At 34.5% G+C, this 22909-nt stretch overlaps 1 protein-coding gene across 1 annotated transcript in view; it reads right to left on the bottom strand.

Annotated features, from left to right (window-relative positions):
• Positions 1-22909, bottom strand: part of LOC127716354 (serine-rich adhesin for platelets-like) — a 37334-nt gene that overhangs the window by 8187 nt on the left and 6238 nt on the right. Inside the window, exons 3-4 of the mRNA XM_052222525.1 lie at positions 15778-16011; positions 403-562 (exon numbers count right to left, since the gene is read on the bottom strand). Coding sequence (XP_052078485.1) covers positions 403-562; positions 15778-16011 — 394 coding nt within the window. The remainder of the gene's footprint in view (positions 1-402; positions 563-15777; positions 16012-22909) is intronic.

The following is a 22909-nucleotide window of genomic DNA, read 5'->3' as shown; positions in this document are numbered from 1 at the left end:
GTTGCTCGAGAGTAATTGTACTTTAATCTGAAACTTGAACATTTTTGGCACACCTTATTTAAAGGTAACTCCACTATACTTAAATGGATATTTGCAAACTTTTAACAAGCTTTTCTCCCATTTTGACAAGCTCCATTTTGATTTTGACAGTATAAGATTTATTTATAGAGTTATGGGACTTGAATCATTAAACCAAATTCATCTCGTGTTAACTCAAATTTGCTTTACTGGATCGTAACCCCTTTTAATTTCTGAAGCAAACTTAATTTCATTGTTCCTTACACATGCTCAAGTATATATTGTATCTTTATCCTTTAGTCTTTGGATGATAGTAGTCTTATTGGCAATCATACCACATCTTCTAATATTCATTTGCTGTCAAAAGTGATATCAGTCAATTACCACCAGACTTTTTCCACTGTAGTTGCTGTATACTTTGTAACACCCCTTCTTTGTCTATCTCCCAAACAGGCATATCAACTGTTGGCATATCCTTTGTACTGAACATTACCATATCGAAACATAATAAACTGTTTAGTTGTCTCTCAGATTCCTTCATTAACTGAAATATGTATTTCAAAGTTAGTTAATGATAGAAAACATCTAAACACTACCATGCATACCAAAAAATAACTGGAGAATAGTGATGGGTATGGGAGCCATCACAGCCAGCCCTGCTGGAGTAATCATAGGAAAGCATCCAAACAAGTAAATTGTGTTGGATTATTCAACACAAGGAAGGCAGAATTAAATTTTCCAATGCATGACTAATTCATCCCCAAACTGCAAGAGGTTTAAAAGTTAGAGACCTGAAACATTTTTTTTACATATTCAAGGGATGTCGAAGTTGAATTAAGTTTTTGATCATGACCTACACTGCGTTTTTTTTTTTTATTCCTTTTAACCATCACACACATTTTAGTATTGGGGAATAATCATGCCATGTTTCAATACCAAACTCCAAGGGACTTGAAACTTAGAGAGCAGAAACAATTTTTGTACATAAGCACAGGGGTGCCTAAGTTAAACTAAGTTTTTGATTATGACCTTCACTGTAGGGTTTTTCCTTGTATCCAAGGCACTTTCTAGAAGTGGCAAAACAATATGGTCAAATTTCAATACCCAACTTCAAGTTGTTTGAAAGTTAGAGAATGGAATTTTTTTTTGTACATATGCAGAAATGGTGACTTGAAGGCTATGTTCACACTGAGGCTTAAACAAGTTTGAAACAAGTTTAATTGAATTTTTGAACATAAATTATAAAGTAATACTGCATTAATTTGTAAACACTTCCAGCTATCATGTGATGATTGAATATTAATCAAACGCATGTCAAACAACTTGATTAGTTTTTAAATTGTGGGCGCAAAGCATGGTTCACATGGGCAGTGTATAAGGGGTCTAGGTGAACTAAATTTTTTACCGTGACCTTCATTGTAGGATTTTCTTCCTTTAAGGTGACACATCTTTTAGTATTGGTGAATAATCTTGTTAAGTTTCATAACCTAAATCTAAGGTGTATATAAGTTATAGCCAAAATTATTTGTGCTGGACAGACATACGGAAACATGGAGGGATGCATTGACAGACAAGCTAATTATTATAGGCCAAATTAATCATCGAGGTACTAATTAACTGTTAAACTGTTTCTTTGATTCCATCATTACATGTAGCTTAAAAATGCATTAGAGAATTACAGGAAAGCATCTAAACATTAACGTACCATTTCTGTTTATCATTTTTATTCATTTGTTATATTTTAGGGTTAAAGAAGAGACTATAAATACTAACAATTGTAGGAACAAGATGTAACAAAATTACAGGGACAAATATTTCGCTCAACAAACGACCTTCAGTGTCGATGTTTTTATCAAATGTAATATTAATGCATTAAGTGTTTAAGTTTATTAATACATCTTGTTTGTACAATGTACATTACTATCTTATAATTACATTAGTATCATTGCACAGATCTTAAGACTTTTATAATTTTTTCTTATCTGTGCGCGTTAAAAATCCGGCTCAGCGTGTCGGTCTATATCTAGTACAATGCAGGGATAATATTCATATTGCGTTATCATGCTTGCTTCCTGAATGTGCAGATTAATTTGCCGCTGGACATTAAGCAGCCATCCATCATCATCATCATCATCATCTTATTTGTGCAGTATTGCCCATCCTATAGAATTGTCAGACATGTTCAGTCAAACCTTGTTATGTCAGACTTAATAGATAAGTCAAGGTATTTTGTCAGTCACAGTAAAATTCCTGTTTGTTAAAAGCATTTCTAATTCTGATGAGTGGATGATTTGAAATCTTGGTTAACTAAAGTATATTGAGAAGTATCTTCGAAGAAAAATGCATCTAACTTAACCCTGATGTGTTGAAGATTGAAGTACAAAAAAATTTACAAGAAAATTTTAAAGCCAATAAAGGAAAATAAAACTTTTTTAAGTTTAAATACTGATTGAAAATATTGAATCTGTCTGTTCTTAGTGTGCACCGAAATGAGATTCTATAATTATTTCTAGGTTTTATTTGTATAACAATCAGAATGACATATAAAACTTATTGTGTATCAACACCTATGTTGTTTGACCAAGCCCAATATTATGTTTGTGACTTTGTGGAACACGTTTTAACTGAGATAATTGCAGAACAAATTAAAAGACCTAAGTCGAGAAATTCAATTAAAGAAGAAAGAATCATTAAAATTATAATTAAACTTATAAAAGTCATGTAAAAAGATAATGCCTCTACCTTTACATATAGTAGCAAGGAAGTGAGTGTTAAAGTTAAACATACTATTTGTTTCCTTCCCCAAGTACTTCCTTATTTTATATTTCCCTATCTTTGTAAACATTCGACCTGTACTGTAAATTCTGTTTCATTTTTTATGAAATAACTATTTGTTTTAATTACTTCATCTACTGTCAATGCATTGATTGAGATATAAAAATTGTCTTCCACCTACATGTATACCAAGTTGACTACACATTACAACATTGAAATGAGGTACACATGATGTAGCTCGCAAACATGAAGTGTCAAATAGTATTGTTGTGTCTCTTTGTCTTCAACTTATCAAGGTTGGACTGTTATATCTATGTATATATTCTTATCAACAAATTTGACTTATTTCTAGGTAGTGTCATTAGTTGATCAGAATTTGATTGCCATTCTTGACCACCTGAGTTCATCTACTTATAGGTGGATGAATATTGTATACACCTGTCTACTGTTAAAGACTGAAAAGACTGTATTTTACCTCTAAATATCTTTCTTTTTTTCGCCTCATTGTGTTGTTGGGTTGTTGTATCATTGTCAGTCATTGATATTTGCTCCATATATTTATAGATTATTGATGGTTTTTCAAATGAGAGGGTGTTTCTCAGCTACAAATTCATCGAAGTGGGAAAGTCCTGAGATGAGATGTGGCCAATAAACATCCTTGAATTTGAAAGACCAGTGATAATCTGTTAATTGCTATTTTGCCTATGACGTCGGTGATGTTTACATTGCACGTGAACCCTTAGTTTATAGCAATAATTTTCTATCTCAAGCGAGTAGCATGATATGAAAATTATCATAAAAAGATCAAGGAAAAATACACAAAATAGCGATAAATACATATATACTGCAGCTGTGCTATTTGTGCAGTCAAATTGACCTTATATTCATTTGTGATATACAGTCACTGACCGTATATCGGCTTGTTTATGATGTTGACAATGCGTTTCCATAGAGTTTTATTTATGACGTCAATAAACAATACAGGTTTCGCGGAAATTTTACATCGTCCGCTTCAAATAACTAGAGGCTCTCAAGAGCCTGTGTCGCTCACCTGACTCTACTTTGGTTTTAGAAATAATGTAAAGATAGATAAAAATCATAACAGATACCCAAATAATGATTGAGGCCAAATTTGGATTAAAATTGGTCCCGTTATTTAATAAAATATCCTGGTGGCCATCTTGAACAGTAAATCGGCAACAAAGTAGCAACACTTGGTCAGCACCTCATAAGGAACATTCATGCCATGTTTGGTTTCATTCCATTCAGTGGTACTCTAAAAGAAGACATTTGTATGTATTTCCCATAGGATCCTATGTTAAACTAAGCCCCCCCCCCCCACCCCCCCCTAGTGGCCATCTTGGATGATGGATCGACTGCAAAGTAACAACACTTGGTCAGCACCTCATAAGGAACATTCATGCCATGTTTGGTTCCATTCCATTCAGTGGTTCTCTAAAAGAAGACATTTGTATGTATTTCCCATAGGGTCCTATGTTAAACTAAGTCCCCCCGGCCATCTTGGATAATGGACCGACTGCAAAGTAACAACACTTGGTCAGCACCTCATAAGGAACATTCATGCCATGTTTGGTTCCATTCCATCCAGTGGTTCTCTAAAAGAAGACATTTTGAATGTATTTCCCGTAGGGTCCTATGTTAAACTGAGTCACCCACTGGCGGCCATCTTGGATGATGGATCGGCTGCAAAGTAACAACACTTGGTCAGCACCTTATAAGGAACATTCATGCCATGTTTGGTTTCATTCCATTCACTGGTTCTCTAAGAGAAGACATTTGTATGTATTTCCCATAGGGTTCTATGTTAAACTAAGTCCCCCGCTGTCAACCATCCTGGATGATGGACTGACTGCAAAGTTACAACACTTGGTCAGCACCTTATAAGGAACATTCATGCCATGTTTTGTTTCATTCCATTCAGTGGTTCTCTAAAAGAAGACATTTGTATGTATTTCCCATAGGGTCCTATGTTAAACTAAGTCCCCCGCTGGCGGCCATCTTGGATGATAGACCGACTGCAAAGTAACAACACTTGTTCAACATCTCATAAGGAACATTCATGCCATGTGTTGTAAATGTGTGTATTGTTATAAGCATTTTGAGTCGAGGACTTGTATATTTTATGTCAGCGTTTGACGTTATGTTTTTCTTCCTACTTAGAATATTTACTTCCGGGAATTTCAAATAAATACCAGTGCAACGTCACGTTCGTCAGTCTTTGCTGTGTTTACATTTGGCTTGCAGCAAGGCTCAGCCCGGGGGTTTCTAGAGGTGAGAAGCAGCGCATTTAGCTGTATGCCTCGCAGTTTATATTACAAGTAAGGGTCGTAGTCTAGAGGTAAGAAGCAGCGCAGATAGCTGTATGCCTTGCATTTATTTACGTTGTCATTGTAGAATTTATTAAGATGATCCCGTTTGGTCCGTACAAAAATACAAGAGAAAGAATGTTATTTTAGTAGCTCCGCCCCGTATGTAAATTATATTATTGTTGCTCGAATATTGTACATGTATGGAAACATATCGGCTGTTCTAGAAGTTTAATAAAAGTATCATTTTCTACTATTGATTATTTATTCACGCTACCAATGATGAGAGAGGACAGACAACAGATTTGACGGCCGTATTTATTTATCCCTTAGTTTAGTCACAAGTTTTGTGAGTTTATTCGTATTTGCTGGCTTTAAAACTATACAAAAACATAGCAAGAAGCAGAAATTACGACAATGGTGGCAGCGGTTTAGTTCTCACGTTTCAAGGAATTTGGCACGTGTATTTTTAGAAATATTAATTTCTATGGAAAAACTAAGTGACAAATATTGTGTATGGAGTGCATTTAGCTCTATACATTATACTGTAATAAATAGAATATTTTGGAAAATACAGGAGTGCATTTAGCTTCTAAAAAATTTTAAAAAAATTATAAAGGAGGTGCATTTTAGCTTCCTAGCAAGAAAAAAAAATATAAAAGGAGGTGCATTTAGCTTCCTAGCAATTATTTAATAGAGAAATAGAGGTGCATTTAGCTTCTACTATCTTTAAATAAGGGAATAAGTATTTCCATTGCCATATTTTGGGGAAATAACTAGGAGGGTACCATGGATCTTAGAAATAGAAAAATCCCAGCTCCAAATTTTGGAAGGGGGGAAAGTATGAAGAATATAATTATTTCACAGAGCGGAACTGTTGAGCCCTGTAATTTAATAGATTTGGGTATACGGAAGATGGTGTTAATTTATCTACCTCCAGTCCCACAGTAAGTCCTATAAACTCACCTGTGCAGAATACAAGGACGATTGAGGAAAGTACATGTTACTCATGCCACCAAGAGGGACATTACAGCAGAGATTGTCCTTTCTCAAGAGGAAAAAGAGGGAAACCAGAAAATATGAATCCTTTCGGAGGGAACCCGCAGTTTGGATTTACAAGTCAGGATAATCAGAAATAGTTGGGCCTATATAGCAGATAAGCCTACTGGCCAAATATCAGAATATTTTTGTGTAGATTCGGATTTTTTATAATGTATATATGAAACTTGTGTGATTTTTTTGTTATTGATAAAATGTAAAAAGTGATTTAATGGTTTATTGAGAAGACTTGTAATATTTGTTTATCCACTGAGTATACAGTACACTAAGCACAAATATGTATAGATTGTTGCACTTTAAGAAATATATTGTGGTATTGAAATTGTTTTTAAGATTTTAGAAAAGAGGTGATTTTTTATCAGAATCTAGAATTTGATGGTCCTATTGGCGTTGTTGTCCTTAATGCAGTAAAGATTGTTTAATACTATTTTGGTGGGAAGCTGCTTTCGGTGGGTGTATATTGACAGTTTGGATACTTATAAGGAGCCAATTTTTGTTTTGGCGGAGATTAAGTTAAGGCTAATCATTAGTCTAGATTGCAATATACATTTTGATTACACCATGGGTATGCTGAGCTATAGTCTACACCATTTTAGATATTTCTCGGGGAATACTGATGACTATTTTTTATTAGTTGTACTTTTGTACCTATTTTTATACTTATGTTTGTATGGTACATCAGTATCGAAGATAGTGTATATATTTATACGCGGGGTACCCTTGTGGTATAGAACTTGATAGGACATTTGTTGGCTTATGGTTAGCCTGGTGTTTAGAAGAAGTTGAGCTTCATGATGTTTATAATTCCAGCGTCTGATAGAATGGAGAATCTTTGATTGAACTTTAAATGGAGTATACGGTATTAGTGCTGTAACTGGATGCAAAAATAGACTTTTATTTTATATTTTCGATAATGACACAATGAAGAAAAATGTATATTTTGCCTTTTAAGTATTAATAGGCGCATTAGTTTGTTAACACAGACATTAGTTTTTATGACATAAACAGGCGCAGTAGTTTGTTGATGTATGGTTAAGTTTAAGTTTTAAGATAGCTTTAATATTTCCTTTTTTTGGCAAATTAGAGATTTTTTATTTGTATAATAGAGTATTACGTACATAGCAATATTGTGAAAAGAATTTTTGAAATGTAATGTCAGAATTGACAAGACCATATTTCGAGGACGAAATGTAATCTGGGGGAGGGGCAGTGTTGTAAATGTGTGTATTGTTATAAGCATTTTGAGTCGAGGACTTGTATATTTTATGTCAGCGTTTGACGTTATGTTTTTCTTCCTACTTAGAATATTTACTTCCGGGAATTTCAAATAAATACCAGTGCAACGTCACGTTCGTCAGTCTTTGCTGTGTTTACATTTGGCTTGCAGCAAGGCTCAGCCCGGGGGTTTCTAGAGGTGAGAAGCAGCGCATTTAGCTGTATGCCTCGCAGTTTATATTACAAGTAAGGGTCGTAGTCTAGAGGTAAGAAGCAGCGCAGATAGCTGTATGCCTTGCATTTATTTACGTTGTCATTGTAGAATTTATTAAGATGATCCCGTTTGGTCCGTACAAAAAAACAAGAGAAAGAATGTTATTTTAGTAGCTCCGCCCCGTATGTAAATTATATTATTGTTGCTCGAATATTGTACATGTATGGAAACATATCGGCTGTTCTAGAAGTTTAATAAAAGTATCATTTTCTACTATTGATTATTTATTCACGCTACCAATGATGAGAGAGAACAGACAACAGATTTGACGGCCGTATTTATTTATCCCTTAGTTTAGTCACAAGTTTTGTGAGTTTATTCGTATTTGCTGGCTTTAAAACTATACAAAAACATAGCAAGAAGCAGAAATTACGACACCATGTTTGGTTCCATTCCATTTATTGGTTCTCTAAAAGAAGACATTTTTATGTATTTCCCATAGGGTCCTATGTTAAACTAAGTCCCCCGCTGGCGGCCATCTTGGATGATTGATCGGCTACAAAGTAACAACACTTGGTCAGCACCTCATAAGGAATATTCATGCCATGTTTGGTTTCATTCCATTCAGTGGTTCTCTACAAGTAGACATTTGTATGTATTTCCCATAGGGTCCTATGTTAAACTAAGCCCCCCGCTGGCGGCCATCTTGGATGATGGATCGGCTACAAAGTAACAACACTTGATCAGCACCTCATAAGGAACATTCATGCCATGTTTGGTTTCATTCCATTCAGTGGTTCTCTAAAAGAAGACACTTGTATGTATTTCCCATAAGGTCCTATGTTAAACTAAGTCCCCCGCTGGCGGCCATCTTGGTTGATGGACTGACTGCAAAGTAACAACACTTGATCAGCATCTCATAAGGAACATTCATGCCATGTTTGGTTCCATTCCATTTATTGGTTCTCTAAAAAGAAGACATTTTTATGTATTTCCCATAGGGTTCTATGTTAAACCAAGTCCCCCATTGGCAGCCATCTTGGATGATGGATCGGCTACAAAGTAACAACACATGGTCAGCACCTCATAAGGAACATTCATGCCATGTTTGGTTTCATTCCATTCAGTTGTTCTCTAAAAGAAGTCATTTGTATGCATTTCCCATAGGGTCCTATGTTAAACTAAGTCCCCGCTGGCGGCCATCTTGGATGATGGATCGGCTACAAAGTAACAACACTTGGTCAGCACCTCATAAGGAACATTCATGCCATGTTTGGTTTCATTCCATTCAGTGGTTCTCTAGAAGAAGTTCAAAATGTAATAAAATGCTCCGCAGGGCGCAGCTTGATACAACAGCAGAGGTCGAACCCTGAACAGTTGGGGCAAGTATGGACACAATATTCAAGCTTGATACAGCTCTGAATTTGGATTGTGATTAAATATTTGACACAGCATAGGTTTCTGACACAGAATGAATGTGGTCTAAGAACTTAAAAATTTTAAATTGGACATTCACCTATTATGGTCCAATATCCAAAATCTAAATACATGGTTAGATTCAGCATATCAAAGAACCCCAAGAATTCAATTTTTGATGAAATCAAACAAAGTTTAATTTTGGACCCTTATGACCTCAATGTGGACAAAGTTGATAACGGGGACCAAAAATCAAAAATCTAAATGCATGGTTAGATTCAGCATATCAAAGAACCCCATATATTCAATTTTTGTTGAAATCAAACAAAGTTTAATTTTGGACCCCGATTTGGACCAACTTGAAAACTGGGCCCATAATCAAAAATCTAAATACATGTTTAGATTCAGCATATCAAAGAACCCTAAAAATTAAATTTTTGTTAAAATCAAACTAAGTTTAATTTTGGACCCTTTGGACCTTAATGTAGACCAATTTGAAAACGGAACCAAAAATTAAGAATCTAAATACACGGTTAGATTCGGCATATCAAAGAACCCCAATAATTCAATTTTTGATGAAATCAAACAAAGTTAAATTTTGGACCCTTTGGACCTCAATGTGGACCAATTTAAAAACGGGGCCCAAAATCCAAAAACTTAATACACGATTAGATTCAGCATATTAAAGAACCCCAAGAATTCAAGAATAACACCCCATTGAAATTGATCAAGAAATAAGCAATTTATACAAAGTATCTTCTTTTGCACAATACTGTGCAATTGAATATTTCTTGCTATTGCGCAATACTGTACAATTGACAATTTCTTGCTATTGCGCAATATTGTGCTATTGGATAATTCTTGCTATTGCACAATACTGTGCAATTGAAGATTTCTTGTTATTGTGCAATACTGTGCAATTGAAGATTTCTTGCTATTGTGCAATACTGTGCAATTGAAAATTTCTTGCTATTGCACAATACTTATTATATAATAATTTACACATCCTGTTTGGTGTGTATCTCCTACCATATCATTATTATTTGCTTTTAAATATTAATCAGAAATAACCAACTTAAAATGGAAAATTTTAAAAGAAAAAAAAAAGGAAAAAAAGAAAAAAAAAGAAAAAAAAAAAATCCCCCTCCCCAAATTTTTTGAACCCCCTTATGATTCATCACCCCAAACTCAATCCCAGCCTTCCCTTTGTGGTATGGTACCTTGCAGTACAATTTCAGAGAGATCCATACACTTGAACACAAGTTATTGTCTGGAAACTAGAAAAATGCTTATTTCTGGCCCCTTTTTGGCCCCCAATTCCTAAACGTTTCGGGCAATTACACCCAAACTCAATTCCAGCTTTCCCTTTGTGATATGGAACCTTGTAGTACAATTTCAGAAATATCCAAACACTTACACACAAGTTATTGTCATGAAACTAGAAAAATGCTTGTTTTTTGCCCCTTTTTTGGCCCCTTATTCCTAAAATTTTGAGGCAATTACCCCCAAAATCAATTACAGCCTTCCCTTTGTGATAAGGAACCTTGTGGTACAATGTCAGAGAGATCCATACACTTACACACAAGTTATTGTCTGGAAGTTACAACAAGAGTGCACACGCTGAAATGTCTCGCCTTCTTTACTAATCATTGATATTATGTTGATAGTCCTAAATATAAAGCTTTATTACAACTGTCACATAAACTTAACATTAACCAAGTAAAATAAACATTGACCAATGAACCTTGAAAATGAGGTCAAGGTCAGATGAACCATGCTAGGCAGGCATGTACAGCTAACAATTCTTCCATACAACAAATATAGTTGACCTATTGCTTATAGTTTAAGAAAAACAGACGAAAACACAAAAACTTAACACTGAGCAATGAACCTTGAAAATGAGGTCAAGGTCAAATAAAACCTGCGTGACTGACATATAGATCATAAAATATTTCCATACACCAAATATAGTTGAACTATTGCATATAGTATTAGAAAAAAAGACCAAAACTCAAAAACTTAACTTTGACCACTGAACCATGAAAATGAGGTCAAGGTAAGATGACACCTGCCATCTAGACATGTACACCTTACAATCATTCCATACACCAAATATAGCTGACCTATTGCATGCAGTATTAGAAAGAAAGACCAAAACTCAAAAACTTAACTATAACCACTGAACCATGAAAATGAGGTCAAGGTCAGATGACACCTGCCAGTTGGACATGTACACCTTACAGTCCTTCCATACACCGAATATACTAGACCTATTGCTTATAGTATCTGAGATATGGACTTGACCACGAAAACTTAACCTTGTTCACTGATCCATGAAATGAGGTCGAGGTCAAGTGAAAACTGTCTGACGGGCATGAGGACCTTGCAAGGTACGCATATACCAAATATAGTTATCCTATTACTTATACCGTTAAATTCGTTAAATAAGCCGCAGGTTTTTTTCTCTGTCATTGTCCCTGCGTGTTATACTCATGTGCGCTTTGTGTATGTATTTTTTTCAGTTTCAGGGCAAGCGTGAAAAAAAAATATGTATCTGGATTTTTTTTTATGGAGACCGTCAGATTGTCAAGTGCTTGCAGTGACTTGATAAATTGTTCATGTGGCATATTTTGTTATGAATAAAAATATATATACTTTATCATTTGTTCTTTATTTCATTGTTGGCTTACGAAGTTGATAACCATGTGTTTATTACATAAACAAAGAAAGATAACCGTGTTTGAAAGAGGTACCATACAGGATATTAATTGTGTATTTACAATAAATATGTAATTGTTTGTTGTTGTAATGTGTTTTTAAATAAAATCTTCTTTAGAAATAATAAAGGTAGTGATTGTGTTTCTTTCCAATATTTCAAGTCTCTTTTAATGACGATGGTGATAACCATGTACTGAAATGAACCCTTTAAAGTGTTTCATAAACAAAGAAAGATAAGCGTGTTTGAAAAGAGGTACCATACAGGATATACTATTGAGGAGTAACTGCTTATTGTTTTATTGTTTCAAAATGAAATATCTTTATGAAATATTGTAGTCACATATTGGTGTAAGAAATAAAAAAAATGAATATTAATTTTCATAATTCAATATGCTAAGACATTTATATATTGCCGTCTTATTTGAATTCCCCTTTCCGTGGCCCATCTCACTTTCAGTTAAAAATAGACAATGACTTGCAGAAACTGAATGGTTTTGTTGTAGTTTTCAACCAAGTTTAAATTGAAAAATGTTTGTTACTTAAAAAACTTAAACTTTTATTTTATAAACAACAATAAAATTCTTTAGATTTAATTTAATAATTTTTTTTCCTGACTTATGGGTGAACAGTTTTCACACGTGGGTACAGGTAATTAAGTAGGTCATAATCAAGGTAAACAACGGCAGTTTTATGGCTTGGGTAACTTTTAATGAATACCTTTTCAAGATTAACAAGAAATGATTGTAACAGGATGCTGTTACGAAGTCTCCCAAACGAAGCTCCCATAATTCGTAATTCCCAGGGTCGCCTGACATTGGGCAAAGTCCAGTGAAAATTGGTTTGGTCCAGTAAAGTTATATGCATAAGTGATGCCTAAGGACTAACCCTGTATATCATTCATATCATCTTGGCATGACAAACCAGAATATGTATGGTTTAGGGGTGGGGATCTCGACCATTTACAAGATATTAGAACTTTCTCAAATGGCAGGGGGTCGGGATGACCCCTGGGGACTAACCCTGTATATCATTCAAACCATCTCAGCATGACAAACCAGAATATATATGGTTTAGGGGTGGGGATCTTGACCACTTACAAGATATTAGAACTTTCTTTAATGGCATGGGGTGGGGTGACCCCTGGGGACTAACCCTGTATTTCATTTCATGTGCTTTATCATGACAAACCAGAATATATATGGTTTAGGGGTGGGGATCTCGACCATTTACAAGATATTAGAACTTTCTCAAATGGCAGGGGTCGGGATGACCCCTGGGGACTAACCCTGTATATCATTCAAACCATCTTAGCATGACAAACCAGAATATATATGGTTTAGGGGTGGGGATCTTGACCACTTACAAGATATTATAACTTTCTTAAATGGCATAGGGTGGGGTGACCCCTGGGGACTAACCCTGTATTTCATTTGATTTGCTTTATCATGACAAACCATAATATATATGGTTTAGGGGTGGGGATCTCGACCATTTATAAGATATTAGAACTTTCTCAAATGGCAGGGTATCAGGATGACCCCTGGGGACTAACCCTGTATATCATTCAAACCATCTTAGCATGACAAACCAGAATATATATGGTTTAGGGGTGGGGATCTTGACCACTTACAAGATATTAGAACTTTCTTAAATGGCATGGGGTGGGGGTGATCCCTGGGGACTAACCCTGTATTTCATTTCATGTGCTTTATCATGACAAACCAGAATATATATGGTTTAGGGGTGGGGATCTCAACCATTTACAAGATATTAGAACTTTCTCAAACCACAGGGGGTCGGGATGACCCCCTGGGGTCTAACTCTGTATATCATTCAAACCATCTTAGCATGACAAACCAGAATATATATGGTTTAGGGGTGGGGATCTCGACCATTTACAAGATATTAGAACTTTCTCAAATGGCAGGGGGTCAGGATGACCCCTGGGGACTAACCCTGTATATCATTCAAACCATCTTAGCATGACAAACCATAATATATATGGTTAAGGGGTGGGGATCTTGACCACTTACAAGGTATTAGAACTTTCTTAAATGGCAGGGGGTGGGGATGACCCCTGGGGACTAACCCTGTATTTCATTTAATGGGTTTTGTCATTTAGAACATTTTCAATTAAAAAGATTGTGTCTATCACAAACGGTTTTCAATTTATAATCATTTGAAAATTTTAAAAAATAAAATCCCATAGGGTTCTATAGTAAAACCCTCTTTTCTTTTTGCCCCTCAAAGTACCCCTTTATAAACCCCATTGCACAAACAAAACACTGATTGCACCACTAGACATGTTAGTCTAACATATTGTGAAACCCTAAGTTAATCTGACAAGCGGTTTTGGAGAACGGGTGCGGACAAGTTCAAATTTAAAAGCGGCGGAAGAGGAAGAGGAAGAAGAATAATAATAATAATAAGAACTGAGCAAAAACAATAAGTCTTCCCAAACTTCGTTTGGGAGACTTAATTAAAATCCTTGATTCCAATTCAAACAATAAATGAGCAATCAACACCGAACTAATTTTAATCAAAACAACAAGGTTCAATGGACACCCAAGCTGTCAACACATGGCCATTGTTGACAAAAAACAACTAATGAATCTGGCATGATTAAAACAATAAGAAAATTATAATAATTTTATTAACATTTATTTATTTTAATATGAAACAAATAAATATATACAATATGTCTTTCAACTTTCTCAACAATCTGAAAATAAAAATGAAACATGTTACGGAGTGAGTTACAAGAAGGAGTGAACATTCATTACGCTAAGGTCAGTAGAATGCATGTACGTTTTCTTCAGGGTGCGCTTTATATGCAGGTGCGTTTTATGTAAGGAAAAAAACAATCCTCACCCCCAAAAACGGCCGTGCGCCTTATTTAGGGGTGCGCTTTTTAATCCGGAAAATACGGTAATAAGAGAGAATTTAACATTACAAAAAATCTGAACTTTTTTTTCAAGTAGTCACTGAACCATGAAAATGAGGTCAAGGACATTGGACATGTGACTGACGGAAACTTCGTAACATGAGGCATCCATATACAAAGTATGAAGCATCCAGGTCTTCCATCTTCTAAAATATAAAGCTTTTAAGAAGTTAGCTAACGCCGCTGCCGCCGCCGCCGCCGCCGGATCGCTATCCCTATGTCGAGCTTTCTGCGACAAAAGTCGCAGGCTCGACAAAAATACTTATTTTTGGCCCCTTTTTGGCCCCTAATTCCTTAACTGTTGGTACCATAACCCCCAAAATCAATCCCAACCTTCCTTTCGTGGTATTGAACCTTATGGTAAAATTTCATGGAGATCCATTCACTTAAACTAAAGTTAGAGTGCGAAAACCAATGTGTCTTCGGATGACGCCGGACGACGCCAGACGACGACGACGACGCCAACGTCATACCAATATACGACCAAAAAATTTTTAATTTTTGCGGTCGTATAAAAAGTTAACGACGACGACGGACAACGCTGGACGGACGCCAAGTGATGAGAAAAGAGGTGAGCTAAAAAATGATTGTTTTTACCCTAAATATTTCATTTGAAACAGTTATCATGGTAGGAGTTGCAGTTTGTAAAGAATAACCATACATCGTTTTCTACCTGTTTCTAAGCTTTGTACAAATAAAATTTATATTTGGAGACAATGTATGGTTATTCTATATACATGATATATATATCCATTTAATATATTTGAATTTGTATTTCTTAATCTGTAGTTGTGTAATTTGTGAAATGCTTTGAGGAACTCTCCTTTTTGTCCATTGTATTGCTCATCTTGCATTGGTCATTTTACCAATCTGAATATGCATGTAATACTTGCCACTGGATATTCAGTAAATTATAATTTATCAATCAATCAATGTTTGTTTTATAATTGCTTCCTTTGTCTGTTCTTAACTGACCTCACATTCAATTATAATGTGTTTATATGTTTGAAATACATGTTATCATGGTTATATTACACTATTAGTACATATACCGGGTATATGTTTTTTTGTACATACATGTTACTATGTACCTTAATTCTAAGTCCAGTATCTTTTGCTGTTTTTATACCGTTCAGTCGTTTCAGATGATCTTCCACAGTTTTACTGAGCTGTTTATGTTTTCTTAACTGTTCATCTATTGGTCTTTTAATTGATTTTATATCATTCTGGAGTTGACGTAATAATTCTTGATGTTGACCTTTTAATGACTGGATTAGTCCAGAAATCTGACCTTCAAGTTGACTTTTAATACTTTCTTCATTGGCCTGAAAACATGGTAAATAAAAACTTTAAATGAAAAAAAGTTACTGTAAATTCAGAAATTACTGTGAGGTTTTTATAGATGCAAATAATGCGACTGTGTGAGTATCAAAATAATAATAATTTGCATTCTGAATTTGATTCAAATATCTATATATATGTAGATTTTCCTGAAATCATAATAATTAATCTCACATTTTTGTCCATTCTTAAAAAATCACAAAAATGAATGCAAGCAATAATTTCCGAATTTACAATGTTCTGACATTTCCAAATGATCTTGAAAAAAGATTGTTAAAAATAAAGTAATTATAAGTCATCAAAATTTCTTTACCGACAAATGACCAAAGAGAAAAAAAACTCTTTTATCTGACCTTTAAAAACATGATATTTTGAAATAGAAAAAGGAGGATAAACAAAAGGCAGCTACCATTTGATTTTTATGGTGGGGCTAGGATGAAAAATTTTGTCCTGCATTTTTTTTTAGTTGTAATCTCTGTCCTGCCTTTTTATTTTTCACTCTATTCGGTCCTGCCTTTTTTTTTATTAGTTTATCCTGACTTTTTTTACATAAATTGTCATTCTGCCTTTTTTTTTTTGCCAAGTTGCTCATCCTGCCTTCTATTTTTACTCAAAACTCCTGTCCTGTCTTTTTTTCAAATTTCATCCTAGCCCCCCCATAAAAATCAAATGGTAGCTCCCTAAAGCAACAAAGCATCTGGTTGTGGACTATTTTAGTACAATATGGGAAATTCCTGCTGAAAGAAGAATGGTTGCCTCAGAGATGTTACAGCTGAGAAAGATTTATAAGAAAGTGACAATGATGGATCTCTTGCACCCAAAGGACATCATATCATGCATATAGTTCATAGCATGATGACATAGTATGTTACATGTATTTATGGTTAACAGTCTGTAAACACAAAGCATTACATGAATTTTAGTGTTGTGTATTATCCTTATTGTAATGTATTAATAAATTGTAAAATTTAATTGGTATACAAAACATATTTCTAAATAAATGCCCTAAGGAGACAAGTCACTCCCACCTGAAGGCAACGAAAAGGCTAATTACAGTAAGCTAAACAAATCTACTTGACATCTTATAATTTGAATATTTACTTATTTCAAATATTGATGTACATGTAAATGTACTAATTAATTTGTACACTTTTCAGTAATGAAAACAAAATTAGTTTATAGATTTTAATTAAAAATCATGCAAATTATTCATTTTTGCTGTTAATATCAGTTACATAAATATAGGTGTAATACCACCAAATCATAGTATGTCACATCCGGTATCATCATGATCATACGAAAAAGGTAGAAAAAAATATTCCCTTGAATTTGACAGTTGTAGGAAATTAATCATACATTTCATTGCAGTCATAAACATATATCTTCAATGGGTGTTTCAAAACACCATTCTTTTTTTATTTGGTGTTTCTATATATAAAATATTTTGGAAACTTGAGGTGACATGGTTACTAAAGCTTGTAAACAAGAAAAAAAAGGGTAAACATTTGATTGGTTAACTTCCAATGATGGTTAATATCTTTTATGCAATGAAATGTTATGTGAAATTTTGTCTGTAGTACTGGACAGGATAAAACTTTACTCATCCAAGTATTTCATTATTTGAAACAAAGATAAATTCTGCACAATTATTGAAAAGTGCCAATTTAACAAAGACTAATAGGGTAAAACAATTGTGGAATTACTCCTATTTAAGGAAGCTGCATATGCACCTTTGACCTTGTATGTACTCTCATTTGTTAAAATTTCATGTTAGTTCAGTAAAATATTGCAAAAATGAAATATTCTGAGTGGATTGAGTCTCGAAAATACATTTAAAGAGAAATTTGCCTTGAAATGTAGGGCTCTACTTACTATGAATATTAGTAGGCAGAGTAAGCCATACTCTGTGTTTTGGGGAGATTTTTCTTACTTTTTCTCCTTATTTCCTATATTTTGCTATAAAAGAAAACCTTTTCCTAAGTAATACTTTAAGAAATATACAGTTATAAGTAAATGAAATTATTTTAGAAGCAGTAACACAAATTTTTCACTAAAAGGGAAGCATTTTTTGCCCCTCTCTGGAGCGCGGCATAAACATAAGTTTTACGTAAGGACTTATTGAAACCTCCATGGAGTCATTAAACTTTTATATAGATAGTTCATTCAGCTTGAACACTTCAATTACTCATTTATTATCATATTTCTTACATAATGTGTGACAGTTATCCCAAAATTTTGAGAATGTGAGAGATATAAATGGACCAAAAGGGACCCTATAATGAAGACAAAGAGGTCCATTAGTGGTATTTATCATCTTAAGAGTCATCTTTTATATCATATTCAACTGTTTGTATGCAGATGAGATGAATATGTGATCATTTATTAGTCCACTCTATATTCTGTCATCTGATCATAGTGCAGCGGGATTTGGATTTTTTGTAGAAATTTGCTCAAATTGCTGTAGATGTCATCTTACATTATACTAAATTTCTCTCAAACTATTGAACTGATTATGACAAAACTTGACAGTAATGCTTGAAACAACCAGTATTACAAAGGAAAAACAATCACATTCAGTTTATTCAACTGAAAAGTCTTCTTTAGGTGTAATACCACCAAATCTGGTACATCACATCAGGTTTTACATGAAATAAAATGCTCCGCAGGGCGCAGCTTGATACGACCGCAGAGGTTGAACCCTGAACAGTTGGGGCAAGTATGGACACATTCAAGCTTGATACAGCTTTGCATTTGGATTGTGATTAAATATTTGACACAGCATAGGTTTCTGACACAGAATGAATGTGGTCTAAGAACTTAAAAATTTTAAATTGGACATTCACCTATTATGGTCTAATATCCAAAATCTAAATAAATGGTTAGATTCAGCATATCAAAGAACCCCAAGAATTCAATTTTTGATGAAATCAAACAAAGTTTAATTTTGGACCCTTTTGACCTCAATGTGGACAAAGTTGATAACGGGGCCCAAAAATCAAAAATCTAAATACATGGTTAGATTCAGCATATCAAAGAACCCCATATATTCAATTTTTGTTGAAATCAAACAAAGTTTAATTTTGGACCCCGATTTGGACCAACTTGAAAACTGGGCCCATAATCAAAAATCTAAATACGTGTTTAGATTCAGCATATCAAAGAACCCTAAGAATTCAATTTTTGTTAAAATCAAACTAAGTTTTATTTTGGACCCTTTGGACCTTAATGTAGACCAATTTGAAAACGGAACCAAAAATTAAGAATCTAAATACACAGTTAGATTCGGCATATCAAAGAACCCAAATAATTCAATTTTTGATAAAATCAAACAAAGTTTAATTTTGGACCCTTTGGACCTCAATGTGGACCAATTTAAAAACGGGGCCCAAAATCCAAAATCTAAATACACGGTTAGATTCAGCATATTAAAGAACCCCAAGAATTCAAGAATAAAACCCCATTAAAATTGGTCAAGAAATAAGCAATTTATACGAAGTATCTTCTTTTGCACAATACTGTGCAATTAAATATTTCTTGCTATTGCGCAATACTGTACAATTGACAATTTCTTGCTATTGCGCAATATTGTGCTATTGGATATTTCTTGCTATTGCGCAATACTGTGCATTTGAAGATTTCTTGCTATTGCGCAATACTGTGCAATTGAAGATTTCTTGCTATTGTGCAATACTGTGCAATTGAAAATTTCTTGCTATTGCACAATACTTATTATATAATAATTTACACATCCTGTTTGGTGTGTATCTCCTACCATATCATTATTATTTGCTTTTAAATATAAATCAGAAATAACCAACTTAAAATGGAAAATTTTAAAAGAAAAAAAAAAAGGAAAAAAAAAAATCCCCCCCCCAATTTTTTGAACCCCCTTATGATTCATCACCCCCAAACTTAATCCTCACCTTCCCTTTGTGGTATGGTACCTTGCAGTACAATTTCAGAGAGATCCATACACTTGAACACAAGTTATTGTCTGGAAACTAGAAAAATGTGTTTTTTGGCCCCTTTTTGGCCCCAAATTCCTAAACGTTTAGGGCAATTACCCCCAAACTCAAACCCAGCTTTCCCTTTGTGATATGGAACCTTGTAGTACAATTTCAGAAAGATCCATACACTTACACACAAGTTATTGTCCTGAAACTAGAAAAATGCTTGTTTTTTGCCCCTTTTTGGCCCCTAATTCCTAAAATATTGAGGTAATTACCCCCATCATCAATCCCAGCCTTCCCTTTGTGGTATGGTACCTTGCAGTACAATTTCAGAGAGATCCATACACTTGAACACAAGTTATTGTCTGGAAACTAGAAAAATGCTTATTTTTGGCCCCTTTTTGGCCCCCAATTCCTAAACGTTTCGGCAATTACCCCCAAATTCAATTCCAGCTTTCCCTTTATGATATGGAACCCTGTAGTACAATTTCAGAAAGATCCATACACTTACACACAAGTTATTGTCATGAAACTAGAAAAATGCTTGTTTTTTGCCCCTTTTTTGGCCCCTTATTCCTAAAATTTTGAGGCAATTACCCCCAAAATCAATCCCAGCATTCCTTTTGTGATATGGAACCTTGTGGTACAATGTCAGAGAGATCCATACACTAACACACAAGTTATGTCTGGAAGTTACAAAAATGCTTATTTTTGGCCCCTTTTTGGCCCCTAATTCCTTTACTGTTGGTACCATAACCCCCAAAATCAATCCCAACCTTCCTTTTGTGGTATTGAACCTTGTGGTAAAATTTCATAGAGATCCATTCACTTAAACTAAAGTTAGAGTGCGAAAACCGATGTGTCTTCGGACGACGACGACGCCAACGTCATACCAATATACGACCACAAAATTTTTTTTGCCGTCGTATAAAAAGGTCGAAACAAAATATTCCCTTGAAATTGACAGTTGTAGGAAATTAATCCAACATTTCATTGCAGTAAAGCATTTCTGTGTCATAAACATATAACTTGGGTGTTTCAAAACACTTCTTTTTTTTATTTGGTGTTTCTATAAAATATTTTGGAAACTTGAGGTTACATGGTTACTAAAGCTTGAAAAAAAGGGGGAAAAAAGGTGAAAATTTGATTGGTTAACTTCCAGTGATGGTTATTATCTCATATGTAATGAAATGTTATGTGAAATTTTGTCTGTAGTATTGGACAGGATAAAACTTTACTCATGCCAAGTCATGGAAGTTTTTTATTAGTTGTTATTGGCTTTGAACTAGCTGTCAGTAACTGGGAGTGCTCTCAGATCTGTACTTAAGTGTCTTTTTAGTTGTTAGGATGAGGGATGGATAAATACCCTGCCACTTCCGATCTGTGTTTTTGTTTGATGTTTTTCTGCTTTGTATCGATCTGATGAGTTAAGCCTTTTTCAACTGAATTTTATAGTTTGTTCTTATGTTGTGCTGTTATAGCACTGTCCCAGGTAAGGGGAGGGTTGAGCTCTCACAAACATGTTTAGCCCTGCTGCATTATTTATGTGCCTGTCCCAAGTCAGGAGCCTGTAGTTCAGAGGTTGTCGTTGGTTCATGACTGTCATATTTGTTTTTTGTAAATTGTTTTGTTATAAATTAGGCCGTTAGTTTTCTCAATTGAATTGTTTCATATTTCATGTCAGGGCCTTTCATAGCCGACTATACATGCTATATGGTATGGGTTTTTCTCATTGTTGAAAAAAAAGGCTGTACGGTTGCCTATAATTGGCTACATCCACTTAATCGGAACTTTGGTGGATAGTTGTCTCATTGGTAATCATACCACATCTTCCTTATTTTTATATTGTTAAGATTCATGTCATAATACTAACAGTTTGACCAAACACAACAGATTTGGCCATTAAATTAACGCCAGCTGAAGGACGCCTCCGGGTGTGGGAATTTCTCACTGCATTGAAGACCTGTTGGTGACCTTCTGCTGTTGTCTGTTCTATGGTCGGGTTGTTGTCTCTTTGACACATTCCCCATTTCCATTCTCAATTTTATAATCTATGTATTACTGGTAAATTATTAAGCCAGGGATTTCGTTACTACAAATTACTTAAAACCTTTACTAAATTCATCCACAGATATAAAGATTTGGTTTAGAAGTTTGGTTGACCTGTAGAAAACTTATTTCAAACAGGATTGCACATCCTCATTTTTACGGTAATATTGTTTACTGTGCCCGGAAATTTTAGAAACGATCCTGGTAAACTTATCGATCCTTTAAATAAACTTATTCTAAAAGGTTACCAATTCAACATTGTAATTATATCATTAAATATTGTTTTTATTGATACTAATATTGATTTTGTTATCAGTAAATTAAAAGCAAACTAAATATTACTGATATATACATATACACATTCATGGATCTACAATCTGTCGATACCTGTATCTTGGCATTGCACAAGGTCATGTTTTTCTCTGACTGTGTATGACTTCTTTACACTAAATCCATTGGATGTTGGATGTGTACGGATTGATAATTTAGTCTTCGATGCATGATTTTTTTTATTAGTTGTTAGTGGCTTTGAACTAGCTGTCAGTAACTGCGAGTACTCTCAGATCTGTACTTAGTGTCTTTTTGTTGTTTGGATGTACAAGTACCCGGCCACGTCCACTTGTATTTGTATTATTTGTATTTTTTCCATCTGATGAGTTAAGCTCTTTCAACTGATTTTTATAGTTCGTTCTTATGTTGTACTGTTACACCACTGTCCCAGGTTAGGGGGAGGGTTGGGATCCCGCTAACATGTTTAACCCCGCCACATTCTGTATGTATGTGCCTGTCCCAAGTCAGGAGCCTGTAATTCAGTGGTTGTCTTTTGTTTAATTTATGTGTTACATATTTGTTTTTCGTTCATTTTTTGTACATAAATTAGACC

Source organism: Mytilus californianus, unplaced genomic scaffold (genome assembly GCF_021869535.1).
Source record: "Mytilus californianus isolate M0D057914Y unplaced genomic scaffold, xbMytCali1.0.p SCAF_9, whole genome shotgun sequence".
NCBI lineage: Eukaryota > Metazoa > Mollusca > Bivalvia > Mytilida > Mytilidae > Mytilus > Mytilus californianus.
The sequence above is the reverse complement of the archived record's forward strand: the minus strand, read 5'-3'. Positions and strand labels throughout refer to the sequence as shown.